At 37.8% G+C, this 21,879-nt stretch overlaps 1 protein-coding gene across 1 annotated transcript; it reads right to left on the bottom strand.

Moving 5' to 3' along the window:
• Positions 1-39: 39 nt before the first annotated feature.
• Positions 40-21,346, bottom strand: PGM2 (phosphoglucomutase 2). Its single transcript, XM_026846955.1, has 15 exons — positions 21,284-21,346; positions 19,435-19,446; positions 17,816-17,983; positions 16,873-16,979; positions 16,476-16,560; positions 15,146-15,229; positions 13,531-13,724; positions 12,210-12,399; positions 11,429-11,526; positions 8,381-8,561; positions 8,175-8,268; positions 7,190-7,319; positions 4,425-4,614; positions 3,662-3,795; positions 40-2,897 (listed from the first exon to the last, which is right to left on the bottom strand). Exons 1-15 carry the CDS (start codon positions 21,344-21,346, stop codon positions 2,795-2,797), a joined length of 1,833 nt encoding a protein of 610 aa, XP_026702756.1. The 3' UTR covers positions 40-2,794.
• Positions 21,347-21,879: the final 533 nt, after the last annotated feature.

Below are 21,879 nucleotides of genomic sequence, written 5' to 3'. Positions count from 1 at the left end.
GTCAAGATGATGACCCACCCACCCCACCAAGTTGTGAAATTCTGTTTGGAACAGAGCAGGAAATGGAGCAAATAAATTCCTTGTCCCTGGGAAGACAGAATGATACAGATTGGGTCATCATCTTGACCATATCTGTACTGTTTCTGAGGATGCTCTAAAGCCATCTTAAGGATGTCTCAGTGTACATCAGTTCATTGATGGCCCTGCTGTCAGACACTTGCAGAGTTCTCCAAGTGCATCCACTCAGTGTACAGCACACAATAGCACATGGGAGTAACTTCCTTTCAGGTCCGGTCTCCTGCTTGAGTACAGGAGTACACAATCTCCACACGTTATCTCAGTTTAAGCTTTCCCCTTACCTCCTTCTTGTCATGTTTCCCTGCTGCCTATTCATAAATGAAGGAAAGCAGGACCTCATGTGCTGAGGGGCAGGTAAAGAATTAAAAATGAACCTTTGCAATAGCACTGTTAGGGAGCAGTGGGTAAGGTTCCTGCTTAATTTCTTTTCTCAGCTCTTGCCACATTGAAACTTATCACAGAAACCTCAAAGATCCAGGTACATGCTTTTTTCTGTGATGTGTCAGCACCATTTCATACTCTGGTCTCACAAACTTGTACCACACGCCTATTATTCCAGGTCTCGGGCAGCTGGGGACCCAGCATCACAGGTACCGAGGAAACAGAGGAAATGCAACAAGGGAACACCTACTATTGAGAAGTACTTCAGATTTGGACTATTTCAAAAGCTAAAGTTGTCATTTTAATTCCTCAATAATAACTCCTTGTTTTCATGCCCCCTTCTTATGGATGGTCTTGAAATTCCTTCCTATCTCAGTTCTAGATGACAAGGCATGAGTTGGACTTGGAACTCTCAAAATACTTCCAGGGACAAAAATAAGAATGCAAAGCCCAAAATTTTAAAAGACTGGTAATGTTGCCTTCAGGTTTCATAAAAAAAAAATATATATATATATTCAGAAAAAAACCCAGATTAATAGATGTTTCTGCCACATGGTGGCAGTCAGATGGAAAGGGACTGGTGACCAATCTGTCTCAATGTCTTAGAAATGTCTCCTTTTGAGAATCAGTTCAGATTTACAACATGCCAAATGCACTGGTTTAGCACACTTAACATGCATGAAAAAAAAGTTCAAAATACTATATATTTATTGTAAGCCTTTAATTTGTCCTTAGCTTTTATTTTCAGAAGGAAAGAACTGCAGGATTTGACACATGAAGAAATTTTATGCAATGTGACAGAGCTGATTGCATTGAAGTCAATATTGAGATTCCCTTCACAGTTACTACTACATTCAGTAGTCCCTAGGGTCCTATTTAGGATTATGGACTGCATTACTCAATGGACCAGATAAACATGTATCAGTAAAAACCTGTCTCATCTTTGGTTTAGTATAGAGAAATGGACACAGAAAAGTGGAGGGTGTGAACCAGCATTTTCTGCACAAAGTAATAGCCTATCATTTTAGCTTTCTACTCTAAAGGACTAGGATTTGATTAACAGCACACTCTGTTTCCTCAGTACCCTTATTACTTTATTTTAAAGTTAATTTTCTATGCCACACAGATGGACCTCAACATGAATGATTCAGATGCTGCCTTTGGCTCTGCACAGCCAAGAAAAGCTGATGTGACAGCCACAGAATGCAGGGACTACTCCTTTCCTTGTGTCCTCCTGTGACAACTTTGAAGTCTGTAAGGTAAAAGCAGGCATCCAGTGTTCTTTGCTTACCATCTTAGCTAACAAGTTAAGTTAGTATTTACTGGGCTTGAAATGGCAAGTTTGACCTTTTATGAGTAATTTGCTAAATTTGATCTGTGTTCAGTCTGGCAACTAGTCATGGGGTACAAGAAGTAATTCTGGCAAAGAGGTTTCTTTACCCAAGAAGTACTGGGTCTGTTCGAGCTACTGAAAATCCAAAACCCCCTTGGATTAAAGCAAACTGGTAGCCTCCAAATAACCCTCTTAGGCTCTGCGAGTGCATGCAACAGCATGAGATAAAATGAAAACTTCTGCTTTAAATTAGACATGCAGAATTATGCATTGAGTCATGGCAGCATACAGTATGACAGGCTCTGAGGCTAGGGTATGCATTGAACTAATTATGCTTAGTTTAATGAGGCAACAGAAATGTGCAGGATGCAGATATATTATCTTAGTATGTTCATGGTATTAAAAGGCAGTTCAGTACAATTTGTATTTCTAACCTGGAATATGATGTATTGTCCCACAGCAAACAGCTGTACAGCAAAATCGCTGTGACTTCCCTGTTTATTTGGGCTAAAATCCCCCAGATAGATCACTATTTCTGAAACATTTGCCCCAAGTTTGTCAAATTCTCCTGACAGGCTTTCAGTACTTGTTAACAGAAGAACTTGCTTTGCAAATCTAAACCTAGACAAAGTTGCATAGTATTACCAGATTACATGCACACAAAAGAAATAAAAGCCCCACAAAACAGGCTGCATTTCAGAAATCAAGATATTACTTATAATATTTAATTAAAACACCTTCTGATTTAAACACATCTGCAGTCAACTTTTAGTTCATAAACTTTTAGTTCATAAACTTTTAGTTCAACTGATTGGAGGTTTTTTGGTCCTTTAAGGGTAAAGGTATTTTCTTTCAGAAACAAGATCCGAGTACCCAGAACAACTCTTAATAAATGCAGAATCTTTTCAGTCTGAGTTCTCAGATGTTTGGTCCTAAAAATCCTTACTTAAATGATGCACTTCTAATGCTGCAAAAACCAATTAAGGTAGTAATTTTACTATTTTACTCAGTCTTTCGTTGAAGATTATTTTTTTCTGGTTGAAAGAAGTGTTTTTCAAGAGCGTTGACCAATTCATCTAGTTCCTTCTTCAGTTGCTCAATGTCACTGAGAAACAAAATCCACAAAAATACAGAAAACTGTCACAGTGGAGAAGCTAAAAAGCACATTTTCAATCTGAGAAATTTTTAATCCTGTTGCATTGTTTTGGACATTTCCTATTACTGCTAAAAGTATATACCCTTGATTTCTCATGGTAATACACTGATGTTCACTTCCAACTGATGTGCATGAAGACACTTAAGACTATGGAGAAACACAAACCCACAATATAATCTAAAATAGAACATCTAGTTTGAGTTCGGCAGATCTTCTATTACTAAATGTATGTGATTAGAAATGTAATTTTTATACTTGTAATATTATTTTCAGATTAATTTTAATCTGTGAGAAAGCATTGTTTTCATTACATAAATTAATAATTGCTTATCTTTAAGACTATATGATTTCCAAGGTTATCAGTCCTTATGTAATTACTAAACATAAAAGGGTTTAAAATATATTAGAACACTTTATATAGTTATATAAGTTTAAAGCAACTATGTATGTGAAAAGAGTGAATATATTGACTTCCATTTAAGGCAGAAAGTTTTTCTTGATACTGTTTTTACTGAATGTGAAACCAAGTTGAAGGAATTTCAGTGACAAGACTATATCAATGAATTTTGCAGAATTGAAGCTTTATGCAACTATACTCTCTAAAATAATTACTGCAGTAATGTTATTTGGTCATGGAGAGCCCCTTTCCCACCAAAACAATACCAAAAAGCCACATAGCCCCTATTACACAGTTTTTACTGCTGTGACAATACCTGTTTCCAGGAGGTGCACAAAGTTCAGTATAGTATTTGATCTTTGGTTCCGTCCCACTGGTTCTCATTGTGGCCACTCCTCCATTAGCAAAAGTGAATGTTATCATTTGGCTACTTTTACTAGTGGGAAGTATCTAGAAATAGAATAAATTTTTAGAAGCTTGAAAGTGACTCTATATAATGAATTCAAGACAAAACCCATGTCTTGATGTCATATAACTACAGGATCAGCTAAAATTAAGTTTTATTCAGTTTTCTTCATCTCTGTGGTCTTGAGACTACAACAGGCAAATTACAGCCTTTACCCTCAGCGTTGAATCTGGTAGCAGTACATTACTGGTAGGTAGCTTGTTTCAAGCCCAGTCAATATTTTACTGCAAACAGAAATTGCTCTGTGATGGCATTTCCCAGGAAGAAGAGAAACACAGGTTGTGAAAAACTAAAGAACCCAAAGCCACATCTCAGTAGACAGTTTAACTTAGAAGAAAATAATGCAAGATTGCTGTAGCAAGACAGCAAGATGTTCCTACCTCCCTTTACAGACTGTCATCCTGGAGAGAAAAAACTGCCACAAAACCAAACAAAAACCTTAACCCACCCCGCCTCACCCAACCTTCATTTCCTCCCACCAAGGCAAAACAATCGTTCCCAAGCTAACTTATTTTAAGACTCAGGATGTAACACAATGCTTAGAGTGTTTCTCCATAGATTTGTTTATATATGTGTATATACATACTTATATAATTTTAAAAAATATACTTACAGCCTTTTGATCTGGCTGGCTGCTGTCATACCCAGTAGTTAGATCCCTTATTCCAGAAACTTTAAATCTACCACAAGCTTTTGGGTAAGTGTTCCTTCCATCAAAATTTCTAAGGTTGTCAAAAAGCTGTTGAATAACTTTAGGATCATGGCAGATGAAATATGAAGCTCGGGTAATATGGAAGCCATATCTGTGACGACATAATATTAATTAACTGAAGAAGCAAAAGTTCTTAAGAGTTGCACACCATACACTTTATACAACCTTCCATAGAACAAGAATCTATATTCATGGTCACCCAACTGTAGCATCAGTTCACCTCCTTCCAATTTTAAAAAGGGCCTCAACAGCTTAATTGTCCTATTTTACATTAAAAGAAACTTCTGTGCAGACATCTTTTCCTTTTAATGATTAAAAATGAGAAAGTTTACTGTTAAACCAGAAGAAAAAAGATGTCGTTATTGCCTTGAAGAGATCTAACCACCATAGTGAAAGACCAGACTACATCTAAATATCTTCCTTGACTGGATTCCAGCTGACCTTTTCTGAGTAAAACAAATTCCAGACTGTTTTTTCCAATCACACTTTAGAAACTGCTCTCCCATGAAAGTATTTCTCCTAAACCAAACTGTTCTGAACATCATCTCTTTACCTGATCTGTTTACTGATTATCTGTATGATGCAGAATCTGCATCAAAGACAAATGACCTATTAACACTGACTTTTCAAAACAGCATGTTACTGAAAAGCATACAAGCCTGGAGTGGTTGTTTAAGTGAGCTTTTACTAAAGATCAACACTTGATGAGTATCCTTGGTGTCGGGGAAAATCTGAAGGAAAATCTTTCATTTGTACTAGGATGTTCATGTTAGAAACCTGAAGGGTTCCTTAAATAGTGTCATATTTATGCCAAAATGGACATCTTGACAGTCAATAGTTGTTAAATTGGTCTTGAGAATCCAGCAAGGGAATTTACAAAATCTATCCTATATTTGAAAGAAGTGATGAGCCTGCTAGGACTGTGTCTTTTTACTGATCTACATTTACTTCTTCAAGAACAGATCCTCCTTCTATACCTCCAAAATACAGAGCAGAGTTTCTTCTGCTTCAACAGCGACTCTCAAGACAAATCTGATAAAGAATAAAGTAGTAAGGAGTAGAAAACTGTAACTCTATACTAGCCACTAGCAAACAAAACACACACATACACAAGACAACACCCAAAACCAAAACAAGACACACACAGTTCCAGTTATCAAGCATCAACTTAACAAGGTAGATTTATATCCTTTCCTGTATCTGTAGCTTTTCCATAAAGAGTGACTATGTACAGTGACATTTTACTTTGAGGTGCATCTACAGACTGCTTTTATGCTAAATAAACTCTGACTTTGAGAGTCCTCTTCGGTGGCTATGTACGCAGCCGCGTTGTGGCACAGCTATGTTCCACTCTGTTCAATATTCTGTTTCTGAGGGCAACCTGAAGCAGGCGTTTACTGAATGAGTATTAAAAATGAACAAAACGTGAGCAAAAGAAGATTAATTCCTTGAATACACACTCCCAGCTATGAGTAGTTAAGTAAATTCTCATGTCAGATGCTATATTTGCAGCTCTAGGCATGAATTCCTCTTCCATGCATTTATATTACTGTTTATTTCTGCAATGTACAATAGCTGAAATATTTAATTTATTTATTTATGCAGTGTGTTAGCAAGTCTTTGCCACTTGACTCCTTCTTAAACAGCAGATGAAACAAGAATGGCTAGTGCTGCATGCAAATGAGAGACTGAAAAACAAGAAGTACCAAGGCTGAAGTTTTCCATGAGCCTCTTTGCAAGTTCCACCACTCCTTTGTTAGCGTCTATAGGACATGAAGCAGTGGAGAGTATCTGCCAGCCTGTGCTGCTCCCTCCTTTAAAACAAACAACACAACACAACCTGCCCCTGCCCCCCCCCCAACAAAACCCCCACTTCCTGCACCATGAAATCCAATAGCCATCTTTGATACTAATTTCTGTAGGTCTTTGAAAGACATTAAACAAGAACAAAAGTAGAACCTCATTAAAGGCTCTCAGAGGGATACCCAGCTGTATATAGCCAACAGTTATGGCCAAACAGTCAGAGTATTTCTGCACAATCAACTTTCAGTATTCAGGAGCCAAAAACTAACCAATATACTATCAAAAAAAAGACAGAATAATCTAATAAAAAGTCTAACTTTAGAGGCAACTAGAATTAATTTAATCACAAGTAGCCCTGCAAGTGGGACAGAAGCAAGCTAGCTTCTATGAGTAGCATAAATATGCCAGAGCTACTTAGACCCATTCTGCCATCAACATTTCTGTTTGTCTGGCCCATTTAAGCAGCAAGAAGCACTACAACCTCTACAACACAGCAGTGATGCTGGCTAAAACCCAGGCCAACCTTCTGTAAAAGGACTGAAGAGCAGAAGTTCCCAAAAGGGGGAAACCTTTCAGAAAAGCAAACAAAAATACATAAAAAATCTCATTAACTAATAGGGAAACAGTAAGGTAATATATTTTTTTTAAACACCTTAAAATGGAACAGCATTAAGTCATAAATATATTCATGCCCATGAGGCAGGAGTGCTTTCTAGAGATTACTATTAACACAGAATTGTGTTAATAATACAATAACCCAATTTTTATTCCTTCATATACTTTAGGTTGCTACTGTGTCCCTATTAACCCCAGTATGTGGAATGGAGAAAATCTGAAAACTAAACAATTGTAATCAAACTCACTCATCATAGACAGCTTTCAGCTGTTGAGACAAAGTCAGATTCCTGGTTGCCAAAAAGCTAGCCATCTCCGCAGTTATAACAGCAGCGCTGACACCATCTTTGTCCAGAACAGCAGGACAGCACATATACCCTAAACAAAGAAAATTAGATATATTTGATATACTTTAATGAGGAAGTAAGATAAAAAGGGGGGGGGGGAAGGTAATCAAACGAACATCTTTTAAAAGAGAAATGCATGTCACCATGGTACAGACGTTTTACAGCTAAACCAAAACTGGAAAAATTTTATCTTCTAGTCAGTGTTAATTTTGGTAAGCAAGGTATTTAATGGAATTTCAACATAAAGACAGATTTGTATCTTATCAGTGCCAGATGTTTTCAAGTACTTTCGGAGCTCTCATGAAAGAGAAATGCCACACTGCAGGAACAATGCAAGTATAGCACTTTGTCTCAATTTTGATTACATAGTAGCATACAATAACACTGATAATTATCCATTAAATTAGTCGCATTTTCTCTGGTTTTCAGGTATTGAGACACTCAAGAAATAGCATTATAGCTTTACAATTTCCTTCTCATTAATTCATAGCTTTTATGCATGGCCTTCCAGTATACAAATATAATTTGGGGGAGTTTTTACTTTATTTTATTCACATTTAAACTTAGCTTAGAACTGTCAGTTAAACATACTCAACTTGAAACACTGAAGAACATGTTTGATTTTTTTAAATAGCTTGTGCAGAATTTGCAGTCCAAGTCTACATAGTCATGCTACTGAAGATACATATACTAGCTCACATCATCATACTTCATGCTCAGCAGAGATACAAAGGATTAAAACTAGTTATATCAATCATCCAAATGGATGATATTGATTACTCACTGGCAAACATTGTGTTGAGAGCACCTTTACATTGTCATTTTTTGCAACAGTCCTACTTTCACCATTTTACAGGATACTAGAACATAATATTCCGTTTCTTACCTATGGCCTCCTCAAATGCAAAAAGAACAGCTTTTCCCTGGTCCATGAGCTGTTTGGCACGGTTGCCCATCCACTTGAAACCTGTCAGTGTTTCCTGCAGCAGCGAGGAGAAAGAAAAGAATTAAAAATAAAAGCAAAGTTTTACAAAGATTGACACTGTGTAGGTAAGCAAATAAAAGAACGTGGAATAATCTGTAACAGTTTACCTCAAAGTGAAAACCTTCCTTTAGTGCAATTGCTCTCAGGATTTTGGAAGAAACAGTACTGGATAACATGTATACATCTTTAATGGCACGAGTATCCCTATTGTGCTTTTTCCAGCAAGTGAAAATCCACCAGCCTAAAAGAGCTCCCAGCTCATTTCCAGAAAACACTTTCCATTCACCACTGGATGGGAAAAAAAATAATTAAATAAGTAATAGGAAGTACATTAATTCAAATGATAATTCTGGAGAAAACAAACTATCTATCTGTTCTTTCATACATGTTCTTCCATACATACTAGGAAATAAACCCACTGCATCTGAGTTCCAAGTAACAATAACAAGATATCACGTGTTCATTAAGAACAAACAAAAAAATTGCTCCCCCCAAAGAATTCTGAAGTGGTTACCTTCCTCCTTCATCATATGTAACAGCTTTTGAGTTTATCCAAAGATGAAACAATGAACAGTGATATTTTCAGCATATTTTAAGTAAAACAAAGATCTCCAGCAGACAATTTATAAAACCAATGATTAAGATGAGCACAGAGACAAGAAAATACGATTCTCAAGTGATCAGTATTTTTAGTTCACTTGGTGACAAATACCTTTTATTTAATCACAAATACACCAGTTGGTCATTGAGGAAGATTGGAAAAAATCTCAAACAGGTAAAAAAAAAACAAAAAAACATTGACATGTTGCTAGAACAACAAAAATTGAAGGAAAAAGGGGAAGACAGATGTCAAAATTGCCAAAAAATTCCCATTCACAAAAGGGGACAAAGTGACAAAAGACAAGTCCTACAGAAACAGTACCTGTTGTGAAAGAGAAGCAGACTCAGTCTCCTGCATTTATTGATGCCAAGAGGCACAAAGCAATGCACAGCGACAACTTAATGTAAGAGTGCTGAGAAAGTGTGCTCTAGCAGGAGTTTCTGTCAAAGAAGAAGTACAGATACTGTAGAAGGCTATATTAATATTCAATTAGCATCTGAACAGCTATAGCAGAAGTCTGAGAGGAGGATGCAGGACAAAGTTAGAAGACAACTGAGGCTGGCTAAACAATTAGCAAAGAGGTAGCAGAATGAGAGCACCAGGCTCTCAGTGGTGATAAATACAATAAAATAACATGCCTTCTTCAAGTTTCTGATAGCTATAAGTTTTTCAATAAAAAACATGAGTGATTTTGCATTCGTGTTTTAATCCATCATAACTAGCACAAACTGAAGCTTTTAATTCTTTTTCTTCAATGCTGAATTGCCATCTGAGGCTGGCACAAGCCAAAACCATTAAAATAAACATATTCCAGCTAACACTGCCCAAGATACAGAAGAGAGTGCCAATTAGCCCGTTCTTCTTCTAAAGGCAGAAAAGCCTTCTTAATTCATGCTGTGAGGCTAATGAGTTAAAAAAAAAAAGTGCCCCAAAACCCCAAATAAAACCCTCCCACCTTTGAAGCTGCTACAAGACCAAAAATATTATCTGGTGAGCAAAATGGATATTTGCACTGTCTCCTTTTACTGGAATTTTGGGAATTTGCGGTTCAAATATTATTTGCATCATCCACAGTCACTGAGGATATCTAGCAGGTAGCCATCTCATCCCTTAGGATGTTGCCATGATTTTATATCCCTCTTCTCACTCTCATGCACAGGGAATTAATTTATACTGTCTCTGCTCCTGGTCCAGCAGCAGATTTTTGTACTCCTCTCTGAACTGAAAACATTGAAGTTTACTCTTATTAAAGATTCATAGTTCCTAACTGCTCAGATTAGTTTATGCTTTATCAGGCTAGATAGACACCACTATTTGTAGATATGATAACAAGTTCAGTACTTCAGCTTATTTTCATTCATCATATATAACCACAATCCAGAAATGCAAACAATTGTAGAAGTATGGGATATTAGGGGGCAGGAAATAAGGGGTGGCAATATTGGGTCAGAACTATAGGTTACATGTTGCACACATATGGAACATACATGTCACTCTGGGAAGGCCTTATAGCAGCATTCCAGTACCTAAAGGAGCCATACAAGAAAACTGAAGAAGGACTTTTTACAAGGGCATGTAGTGACAGGACGAGGGCTAATGGCTGAAACTGAAAAGGGTAGTTTAGATTAGACAGAAGGAAGAAATTCTTTACTGTGAGGGTGGTGAGACACTGGCACAGGTTGCCCAGAGAAGCTGTGGCTGCCCTTTCCCTGGCAGTGTTCAAGGCCAGGTTGGACGGGGCTTTGAGCAACCTGGGCTAGTGGAAGGTGTCCCTGCCCATGGCAGGGGGGGTGGAACTAGATGATCTTTAAGGTCCCTTCCATCCCAAACCATTCTAGGATTCTGTGATATGAAAAATTAAAGAGAAGCCCCTTTTTGAGCAAATTTACCTTTTGTGATCTGATTATTTGACAGCATATACATAGATAAATAGTGTATGTATAGCTGGTCCTTAAAGAAGAGAGCACAAATGACTACACTGAGAAGTACCAAACACTGACAAAGCTTAAGGTGAACTGCAGGTACATAACATTATGCACAGAAGTGGGGAACTGAGCAAGAGGCCCAGATCATTGAATGATTAGTAGAATGTCTGGTCCAGCAGTATTTGAGAAAGAAGGAATTCATATTAAAGGGATGTTCCTTATTCCTGAGATTATCAGGGAACTATAACGGCTCTCCTGAATATTCAAGTTATTATTTAATATAGTATGAAAGAATGTTTATAGTTCTATATGAAATATTTCTAACTGAAAACCTACCTTTGAAAAGGTATAGCACAACCACAATAATTTACATGCTTCTGTGCATACCTCAAGTACAACAAGTGTCAAGTATTTATTCAATCTTCTGTACAGTGTCTAATATTAACCATTATTTCACTTACTGCCCCCACTGTGCTCTGCTTCATACACTCCTCTCACATTTCTATGTGTTTTCAGTCCAAAACCAACTACTGTGACTATTCTGTGCAACACAGGTAGCAAGAATCCCCCAAATGAGCCTAGCCTTTAAGTAAAAAATGTAAACGGTTTGCATTTCTTAATTACCATACCTCTCTTGTTTCTCTGCCACTGCAAGTCGATCAGCATCAGGATCATTTGCTAGAATGATTTTTGCCCCATCTTTTTCAGCCAAAGCAAAAGACAATGTCTGGAAAAGTAGTAAGCAAGACGAGTGTTAATACTCCCAAATAATATTTTCACTTTCTTTATAGGTTTTTAATAATTTTCCCAATTTATTTAATCTTGAAAAAACCAAAATCATGATATGTCTCTACAAAAAATAAACTTTAAGCCTGGCACCAGTAGAGCAGTCAGGATATTTAACTTCAACTACATCATTCCACTTCTGCAGCCCGAGTCACACTATGTGGATTCAACAGGATCCTTCAACAACAAAGTGTTGCAGAAATACTTAGAGCAGAAATTCTAACCCCCTGTCAGGACTTCCTTGCCTCCTCCTGGTGTCATATCAGAACAATTTAGTCCTTGTATTTCAGATTGAAATTGTAGAAACTTTCTAAAACCAACCCTGAAGATTTTTCTATTGTTACTTCCTTTTTTAAAAGGAACTGTATCACTTTGTTCTACATGCAGATAGATACTGCCCATTCTGTTTATAGCATAGAACAAAGTAGTTCAAAGCTAATTGTTATCTGACTGTTTCAAAAACAGTTACAAATTTCAATGGAAGGATACCAGCTAACTCTTCCCTAAATGTAAGGCTATGAAAACAGACACAAAATAGACCTTCAACCAGTATTTATAGCCATGACTACTGGCAGAAAGGAAACACTGAAAGACATTGCAACTATTAAAAAAGTATCTAATTACCAGAACACCTTTGCCTTCCTCAGGATTTGGATACTTCACTGTGGGAAATTCTGGATCAGGATCCTTCTGTTCCGGAACAGCAAAAGGAGGGCTAAGGTCAAATGCCTTGAAGGCCAACTGCACAAATTTATGACCTACACCATGCACAGAAGTATGAACAAATTTCAGGTTTGTTTCCTTGTTTATATTCCTGAAATAAAACAGATTAACAGTAAACTTGGATATGGAAGAATATTCTGCACAAAATTGACTACAGTTGGAAACAGGTACGACTTGGTATTCTAGATCTTAAAATTATTAATTAAAGAAGATCAGATTTTAAAAGCAATGGCTTGAAAATTGGCTTAGCTTAATTTTGCAGCAATATGAGTGACTTGATATCTAATGTCCTGGTATGTGCAAATCACTGGAATATGATAGTACACTCTGAAGAGGGAGAGTAGAAAAGAAATACAACCGACTAATAAGACGCTTCATCCCCAACTCTGGCATTTAAACCAGCTCCAAAGACTGTGGTCACAGTGAACCAAAAGCAGCACACCTCATTTGAGCACATTTATATTTATGAAGTATATTACTGAAAGTGTAGAACATACGTAAAAGGCATGCAAACTCCTAAGGAGACATTTAACTCCTATTCTGAAAAATCAGCATAATTTCTCACATATCTCCAACTTCCTAGTAATTCTGACTTTGTTTTTAGCAAGAATAAGAACATGGTTTCTAGCGGGTAAAGTTTTGATGTAAACAAGCATATCTAACAAGTCATCTAATTCATAAACCAATTCTACTTGTTAATCACAAAAAGTAACATCCACTTGATTTTTTTGAGTAAAGCTTTTACTGAGCAAGTGGCAGGACAAGGTGCAAGGCACCCAAGGCCACAAGGAGGAGCACGTGCAAAACTAGAATGACAGAGCAAGACCTCCTTCTACCACAGCTGGTTTGTTTAACAGCCTGGTTCACCTCTCTTAAAAGGCCATTTTGAGGCTGTTGGACTGTCAGTGTCAGCTCACTCCCAGCTGCACAAGGTAGCCTCAGTCTTGCTGTGTCATTGAGTTTATGTGTCATCATGTGGCTACAGGGAGATGATATAATCAGAAACTAATTGCTACATTAGACTTCCAGCAGACCAGCTTTATGAACTGGCTTACTATGTTACCACACAGCTGCCAGTGCTACCACAAAAGATGAACAGAAGTCACAAAGAGAACTGGATCGTGGCAGGATCGTGGCTGCCCTGACTTCCATCAATTTAAACATCTCTGCTGACATACTAGATGGAAAATCCCATATTCTTAACAGACTTAATACCAGTTACCTGTGAAAGCACTGTTTCTGTATGTCTTTGAAATACTCCTTATTGACTGTGGCATATGGATCATGAAGTAGCAGGCTGCTGTCAATCAGTTTGTCATCCCAAGCCTGAGGCCATGGCTCTTGGTTCTCCTCAATAGCCTGAGAAATTCCTTTGTCATGAGGGGAAATGATCTGAGCGCCATTTTCCCAGTAAACCTAAATAATAAACAGGGTGAGTATTTGGTCATTAATACTGTAGGATAGATTTGGTTTTTTTCTGTTGGCTAACATGCACTACATTTGGTAGAGTAAGACAGTACATGAGGCTTAAGTATACCCAGAATATTCCCCTCTTCATATTCTCAGTGTTTTTTCTTACATCCCATTTTTGTTCTATAAAAAAAGCTGTTTAATTTTACCAGAAGATATCAAAATCCATAATGAAACACAAAACAATCCCAGCTCATTTATTGAGAAGTTTCAATTATCAGCCTGTCTGCCAGCCTTGGGACTGATAACTTGCCTGTGCTATTTCATATATTTTCTTGCAGATTTTTAGGTATAGTCATTATATATAGAAGAATTCTTAAAAGGAAAAAAGCATGCAAAAGTGAAACACATTTATGATAAAAAATTAAGGGGAAAGGCACAAAAACTTTGCAGCTGACTACAGCAACAAGCACAAATTCAACTAATTTTCAAGTCATTCATTACTTGTAGTTGTCCTGTTTTTGTTGACTGTTTACACATCCAGGAAGAGGTGTATTTATGTTTTACTTTCTGAGAGTGTTTGCACACTTCCTTCTACTGATGGTTCACAGACCACAAGTTTAAGGAAAGATACCTAACAGTTTCTGGTCCATGTATATATATATATATATAGCCCAAATAACAGAACTTTAAGAAAAAATTAAGTTGATTTAAAAAGTAACTGATAAAACATCCAAACAAGCTATCAAAATCAATACATGAAATATATTTAAAAAAAAAAAAAAAGCAGCAATTTTAAGCAGACATGAAGTTCCAGAGGGAGAGACAGCAAGAAATCATCTCTCCTAATGCTGTGTTTTTCAATTAAGAAAAGAAAAAAAGATCTTTCAAGTTCCATTTTTGTGGTTAGGAAACAGTCAGTATATGACTGTTTCAGCTATGGGATGACTGGCAGACAGGCATCTCAGCCATGTTTTTTCAGTGGAAAGAAAACTTCTGTCATAGAAAAAGTCACTCTAATAACTGTGTCAGCAAAAGAAAATTATACTTCAAGAAATTAATGGAATTTATTCAAAATATATTGTACGAACAACTCATTAGGTTTCACGTATTTCTAACTCTCTGGGTTTGTAAAAGTAACAAGATCTTTTTAAATCATGAATTGGACAAATGGTTAATGCTTTCAGTTAATATTTTAAAGTATTCCATAGTATGCAATGGTATTACTGATCTTCCCACCTTTTAAAGCTAAGATTATAATTATGTTATTAGTATAACACGCTACTAGCTTTAAACACATACATGTAGAAGAGATCAAACTATCAATTAATATGGTCTATACCATGATAGGAACTATACACAATAGGATTAGTGTCTCTATGTGGAAAAAAATGAAAAAAGACAGAAAATAGATCATATAGGAATACCTTGTAACCATTATCTTGTTTTGGATTATGCGAAGCTGTAACCATAATTCCAGCACAAAGATTCAGATGTCTTACTGTGTATGGCTGTAACAAGAGAAAGTTATCTGAAGTGGAATGTGCAAAAAATTATATATTATTTATTCTTATGCATGTGCAATGCTTCCATACTGCTGAAGGAAAAGAAAGCCAGGATGTGGTTCCTACAGACTGACTCTCTAAAGCAGAAGCTTGTAGTACTTGCTCCACTAGACCACACCTGGCACAACTTCAGTCCTTGCCTTTTCTTGCTCATTTCAGATACCTCCTAGATCTCTAGAGTAGATTCCTTCTTACAGAAGGAAACTGAATGCAGCGTTGCCTACTGTAGAATGGCTTGAGATTCCTGAGGTCTTTAAGGGTGCAAAGTCTGTTGGGGTAGTGGCAGAAGTCTGCGTTAGGGTAGAGAATTACAACTGGAGAAGTCTCATCCATACTATCTTTTGAGAGCAGCCTAGGGAGCAACCACTCGATCATGGTTGAGAAGAGAATTGCTTTGGAGAGAGCACTTATAAATTAGTCCAAAAGAGATAGAGTGAATTAAAAATAAAGCAGTTTGTGACCACAGGTCCAGCTGAAGTTTTTCCTGGCTCTTCCTTTAATAGCAGATGCAATCAACTGCAGTTCTTGCAACACTGCTTTATGCTGTGCTATGAAGAATTCGACCCTAAATCTACCAAAATTTGTATCAGTACAAGAATGCTACATACAAAGTCTTCATCCCACTGTGTTCTATTTGTGGTACTCGGTGGAGCAACTGCTATAGGGAGAAACTGATGCTTTTGGTGCAAATGTAGGAGTTTTCTTTATTGCTCTAGAGGACTGACACCTGGTGATCCGATGGTGAAAATGCGGCCACATTTAACCACCCTCTCTGTGTAACATTGCTGTATTCCAACAACCTGCTATTTAAAAAGGCTGCTTTGGATTCAATACCCCAAAAAGAAAAAAGAATTTAAAAAACTGACAAAACCAACAACCAAAAATCACAAAACTAAATGCGTGTGTATGTTTCAGACTTCAGACTCCAACAGCAATCTAGAAAATGAGATGTCTTCTACAAGAAATCTACCTGAAAGCAGGAATGAACAGAAACACATCCCACTGTCACTGATATTCCACTAAGCTTCTTCCTTCTCTTGCTGTGGATGTTGTGAACTAAATAAGCATAAGACTCACTGCAGGTAGAGCTTAAAAAGTTAGAAGTCATTTGTCTAGGTTTTCTTAATGTAAATAATGCAAGGTATCTGACAGAATTTGTGAGTATATGAAAAGATATAATAGAGAAACCTACCACAAAAGGAGTTGGTGTTATATCAGAGAACAGATAAACCGGAACTCCCTGACTGATGAAGGTAGTAGCAGCAAGTCTTGCAAACCTAAACAGGAAGAAAAGATGCCTAGGAAATATATTCATTTTCACAACAGCTACTTTCCTAAAATTCACAGCTTCTCCCCCCCCCCTCCAATTTAAAGAGGAAACAAACAAAAACCCACATAAAAAAATCCCAAATTATTATACAGACCCAATTTAAATGTGTTCTCTTCACTATTCCCAATAGACAAAGCACAACTCTGAGAACTGCTTTGGAATTAAAAGAACATAAAAATACTATAAACTGTTGAAGCAGATATAAAACTGTAATGGATCACACAATACATCTACAAGATACTTAAAACTAAGGAAGTACCTTTTGCTACTACCTCCACTGGAAAGATGGGCACGAACATCAAAGCCAATCACAACTCCTCTCTTTTTCAGGTCACTGAAATTCTTCTCAAGGTATCTGCAAAATCCCTGAAGACAACAAATCCACCTCATTATCCCAATCTTAATATTTATCATTGCATTAAGATGACTACTAAGATGTTGTCATCTTAGAAAGGTAAGTGCACATAACATCCCACTGAACCGGATTGGAATTCAGTTTGTCTAGGACCAACAAACACCAAGAAATATCAGAAACCTTCAAATCAATATAGTGAAGCTGGACAGCATTTAAGTACTTTTCCAAACATCAGAACCAATTCCAAAAAGAACCACTTAACTTGATTAAGTCTGAACTGCAGATTTTGAGAAATTATTTAGCTGTGTTAGGTCTCAGATGAGGAAGAGAACTGGCCAATACTTCAGTTTTTTAATTGAATGTCACTCTTAATAATGACATCTATTTAGGACATGATACACCACCAGACTGCAGTAATTTAAGGTTTTGGAGGTTTAAACTCTCCCCTAATCTACTTTAGGACCTATAGGCCTATATAAAGGTTCACTGCATTTATGTAAATTTATGTCCAACACACACAAAGCTTAGACAAATGCTGGCTACCTTTTGGGTTTTTTGTAGTTGTTACATCAGCACTAAGTGACTCACTTGAGCTTAACTGTAGCTGTGTATAAAAATTCAGTTGCAAATCAAATATGGAAAATAACTTATTTTAATGGTTTAATAGCTCCTCTCTGCTTGTTTGCAGAGATCAGCACTCAGCTAATAATTGTCATTTAAATTACTTCTGAAAACTGGAGAAATAGTAAAACCCAGGTACTTCCATAGGATACCTGTTTGTCATAAATGATGCTCTTCTGCTCATATATACAACCAATTAAGTGAGATAAAGTGCTAAACACAGTACCTGGGTTGTCTGGATAATAGTCAAGTCATTCATGTGGGAAATCCCTGCTCCCATGGCAGCTCTGAGCCCTGCTGTGCCAAACTCCATCCGTGAGCCAAAGTATTTCTGCAGTTCTTTGACATTTCCTTCAGCAACCAGTTGCTTCACTATTGCAGAAGTTTTTGGATTCTGTAGACACAAAATTCAGGTATTCAAGAAAAGGGTTTGCTTGTTTGTTTGCTTTTGTACTGGGTTTGTGTGGTGGGGTTTTTGGTAGCGGGGGAGGGGGCAACAGCAGTGATCCCCTGTGAGAAGCTTCTCGAAGCTCCTCTGGCTCCACGTGGGACCTGCCTCCGGCCAAGACCCAGCCAGTCAGCGATAGTGGCTGTGCCTCTGTGATAACAACGTATTTAAGAAGGGGAACCTGGGAGGGTGTAGGAGGGATTTTGAGGAGGAATTACTAGAAGAACACCTATGTGAACACCAAAGTCAGTGGAAGGAAGGAGAGAGGCCGGGAGGTGTGCCAGAGCATGGAGCCCCCCTGTATCCCATGGTGAGAGAGCAGGACCACCCCCCTGCCACCCATGGAGGTCACGGGAGGAGCAGAGATTCGCCTGCAGCCTGTGGAGGACCCCCAGAACTCTGTGGGAAGAAGCAGCCCTCGCAGTTGTAGTTCGGTGCTGGGAGGACTGAAACACGTGGAGGTGACCCACGCCAGAGCATCTCAAGAAGAAAGCAGCCCGTGGGGAGGAGTCACGTCAGAGAGTTTGTGGAGGACTGTCTCCCATGAGAGGGACGCCACGTGGAGCAGAGGGGAGAATGCAGAAGAGTGCTTCTTCCCCTTGGAGGAAAAAGCCGTTAACTGACTGCATCCCCCATCCCCTGCCCCTGCCCTGCTGGGGAGGGACGTAGAGATACCGGAAACAAAACAGCCCGAGAAGAAGGGAGGGGTGGGTGGAAGTGGTTTTAATATGGCAACGCTTCTCACTGTTCCATTCTGTGGTTTTCGTTAGTGTTGAATTAAAGTGATCTCTTTTTTTTCTTACCCTATCTTGGGTTTTGCCTGTGACCTTTAACGGGTGAGGGACCCCTCCCTGTCCTTATCATTCCTGAGCTTTTTTGTTTCATTTTCCTTCCCGGCGCTGGTGGGGAAGGGGTGAGTGAACAGCTGCATGGTGCTCAGCTGCCCTCTGGGCCTAAACCACAATAGTTTTTAATACCCTTAAGCTTCTTAACAGAACTGACTTTCTTTCCCATTCTGTACTGGGTTATTTCAGTATCTAAACATCTCATGCCACTTCAGGAACACCAGAACTCCTGCTACACCTTCCTACTTTTAAGTCAGGACAATCTCAAGTATTACTTATTTTAGATTTATCTCCTTAAATGAACATTATACAGTATATATCACATTTTGTGAAGTGAAAACATTTCCAAGATGTCTATTTCAATATTGCCTGGTTTTAAAAACAAAATAAAACCAACCAAACAAAAAGGCATCTTTACAGTTCGGAGAATTTTTATCATCGCAACATAAGAACTACTCTAAACACACAAGAAAATAAGTTAAGCTGATGTTTATGAAATATTTGTTACTTCCATAGCACTGTATCTAGAGTTAAAAAAAAATAAATCATAACCTTGTCCCAAGACTGGTTAACACCGAGGCAGCAGCAAAACTAAGCAGACTGGTCAGAAAATAAAGATGTCAATTTGCAATATACTTGCAGGCAATCCTTATGAAAATAAGCACAACCCTCAGGATGAAAGCTTAGCAACGACAGCTGAGTTCTTGAATAAAATGACTGTGCAAAGCGGCAATGGAGAGGCTGCATCAGACTGCCTGAGAACAGTGAGGAGTTTACAAGTTTCCCTGCTTTTCTTTAAATATATTGCTTGTATCGACTCTTCATTATTATCAACTCTCTTTGCAAACTTTAGAATTAGTGAAGTCCTGTATGCCCCAACATCTCAGTCTTAACAACAGAGGATTTGTGAAGTTTAGTAATCGATTTCTTGAAAACTGATGAGCCAGCAGGACAGATGGCACACTCCAGCCACTAGGCAACAGGGTTACGTGGAGAGGCGGCATACTCCACAGGTTACTCACCGCATGATTACACACACTTTACACTGGAGTACAAAGATTATAATTTCCAAATGGACACAGGCTTTGAATTCTAGTCAACTAATTGACCTCATAGAAGTCATGAACTTTACTATTTCTTGGATAACCTACATATGCTTACAGCAAGGAAAGGCATATCATGCTAAGCAAAAAAATATATTTCCTGCAGCTCCAGAAAATGCTGAACATGTGTAGCAGTAGGCGTGTGAGCGAGCTTGCATACAAAGATGTAAGCATTCTGCACACCAAACTTGAGACCAGGGTCTGGATGCCCTAATCACTGACCTGTGCACCTGCTGCTGCAGGACAAACACCATAGTTTAAATAAATACGCATAAAGCTAAAGAGCCTTTGGTACCAATGATCAAACTATATAATGGATAATAAACTAAATAAGGAAAAAAAATCAAACAAACCAACCAGGTTTCCTGGGTACAATAAGCAATTATGTACCCCAGAATTACTGATTTCCAGTTTAAGAATGACTGATTTACCCATCCAGGAATGTTGTAACTGACATTTCCTTGTAGGAGGCTCAAAGTAATTCTGTATTATTGTAATTATACTCTCTAATTGTAAGAATAAATATAATTCTCTGTCATTATCAAATAATATAGGTCAGCATAATTACTCTGAGTTTAGGCTGTTTAAAAGCCGACCTGAACTTTTTGCTGCAGTATCAGGCCTATGTCTCGTAGGTAAAACCTGAACCACACCTTTTGCTTCAGGCTTTGTACACTGCCTACTCACCTTTTGCTCCCCTGCATGAGCTTTGTGCACAGGAGTTCTCTCCTACCATTGAAACGGGCATCTCTTTAGGTAGATGCTATACACGTTTGTGTAGATGTTGGACAGACTAGAAGTGGTAATACCAATACAGAAGGGCAGCTGGACACTAGGATCATCCTGTAGCTCTCACAACCAAGGAGATTTTTGGGGTTTATTGTTAGAGGAATTTCCCAGGTTTGGCATCTACCATGAAATTACAGGGATCCTCCAGTGTTTCAGGTTTGGTTAAAGGATCATACTTATTCAGGTGACTGCCTGAGTCTCACAGTTTCAGTCCACATGATTTGTTAGAGAAAACTTGATTCCATGAATTCAGCTGTTTGGTTGTTTTCCTCTTCTCCCCGTCCCGCCAAAGTAATGGTAAAAGCCAGGCCCAAGTCTGTTTAATATAGCAGAAGGATTTTTCCAGAATTACTGTTATAATTGTTTATGGCTGTATTCTCCTAAGAATCTGCACTGTTCCCATTTTGTTTCAACTTTAGGAATGTTACGATGCCGTTGTACACAGCTAAGGAAAAAACCTAAACTTATTTTAAGCAGAAGAAAAAGTCAAAACCAAATCTTCACAGTACCTCTACTAAAAGGACCCAGTTGTATCTGAAGGATAAAGTGCTGTTTTTTTCTTCCTTCTTCATTGTCTCAGGTTACTTTTCCTACTCTCAGATAAAACTGGATCTGAGTATGAGAATACTGATTTCTGTGAATACAGTGGCAGGTGATTTAATATGGAGTGCAATTTGCTTAAACATCACCTGGTAGACCTTGAGTTACTTAAATCTATGCTACAGGAAGGCCCTGAAGAGGTTTCATCAGTGCAGGAGTCTCCACAAGGTTTTAGAGTAGAGGGACAGCTACTGACAACACAGGTTTTATTTTTAACAAAACCAGAAGCTACCTTCTATCCATAATTTTATTACTGATAATAGAAAGAATGAAAAATATGATTCTATTGCAATGAATACAATGACAAAAACAGCCTGGTAACAAGCTCAGTAATTGTCATCTAGATAGAAACTTCCTGTTAAGTCAGCAGGACTGTCTTCAGCCATAAGGGCTTGCTCTTGCAAACTATTATTTGTAAGAAATGTGCAGCTTATCATCATTAAATATTAACATATCACTAAACTTCAAAAAGAACCTTTTTTTTTTTTTTTTTTTTTTTTTTTTT

Source organism: Athene cunicularia, assembly GCF_003259725.1.
Source record: "Athene cunicularia isolate RWA chromosome 4 unlocalized genomic scaffold, athCun1 chr4_part1, whole genome shotgun sequence".
Classification (NCBI taxonomy): Eukaryota; Metazoa; Chordata; class Aves; order Strigiformes; family Strigidae; genus Athene; species Athene cunicularia.
The sequence above is the reverse complement of the archived record's forward strand: the minus strand, read 5'-3'. Positions and strand labels throughout refer to the sequence as shown.

Coding starts and splice junctions, on each gene's coding strand:
- PGM2 (XM_026846955.1), bottom strand. CDS start 21,346: ATGAAGAAGGAAGAAAAAAACAGCACTTTATCCTTCAGATACAACTGG. Junction 16,980..17,815: donor CTATTATCCAGACAACCCAG/GTACTGTGTTTA, acceptor TGTTGTCTTCAG/GGATTTTGCAGATACCTTGA. Junction 8,269..8,380: donor AGGAAGGTTTTCACTTTGAG/GTAAACTGTTAC, acceptor TCGCTGCTGCAG/GAAACACTGACAGGTTTCAA.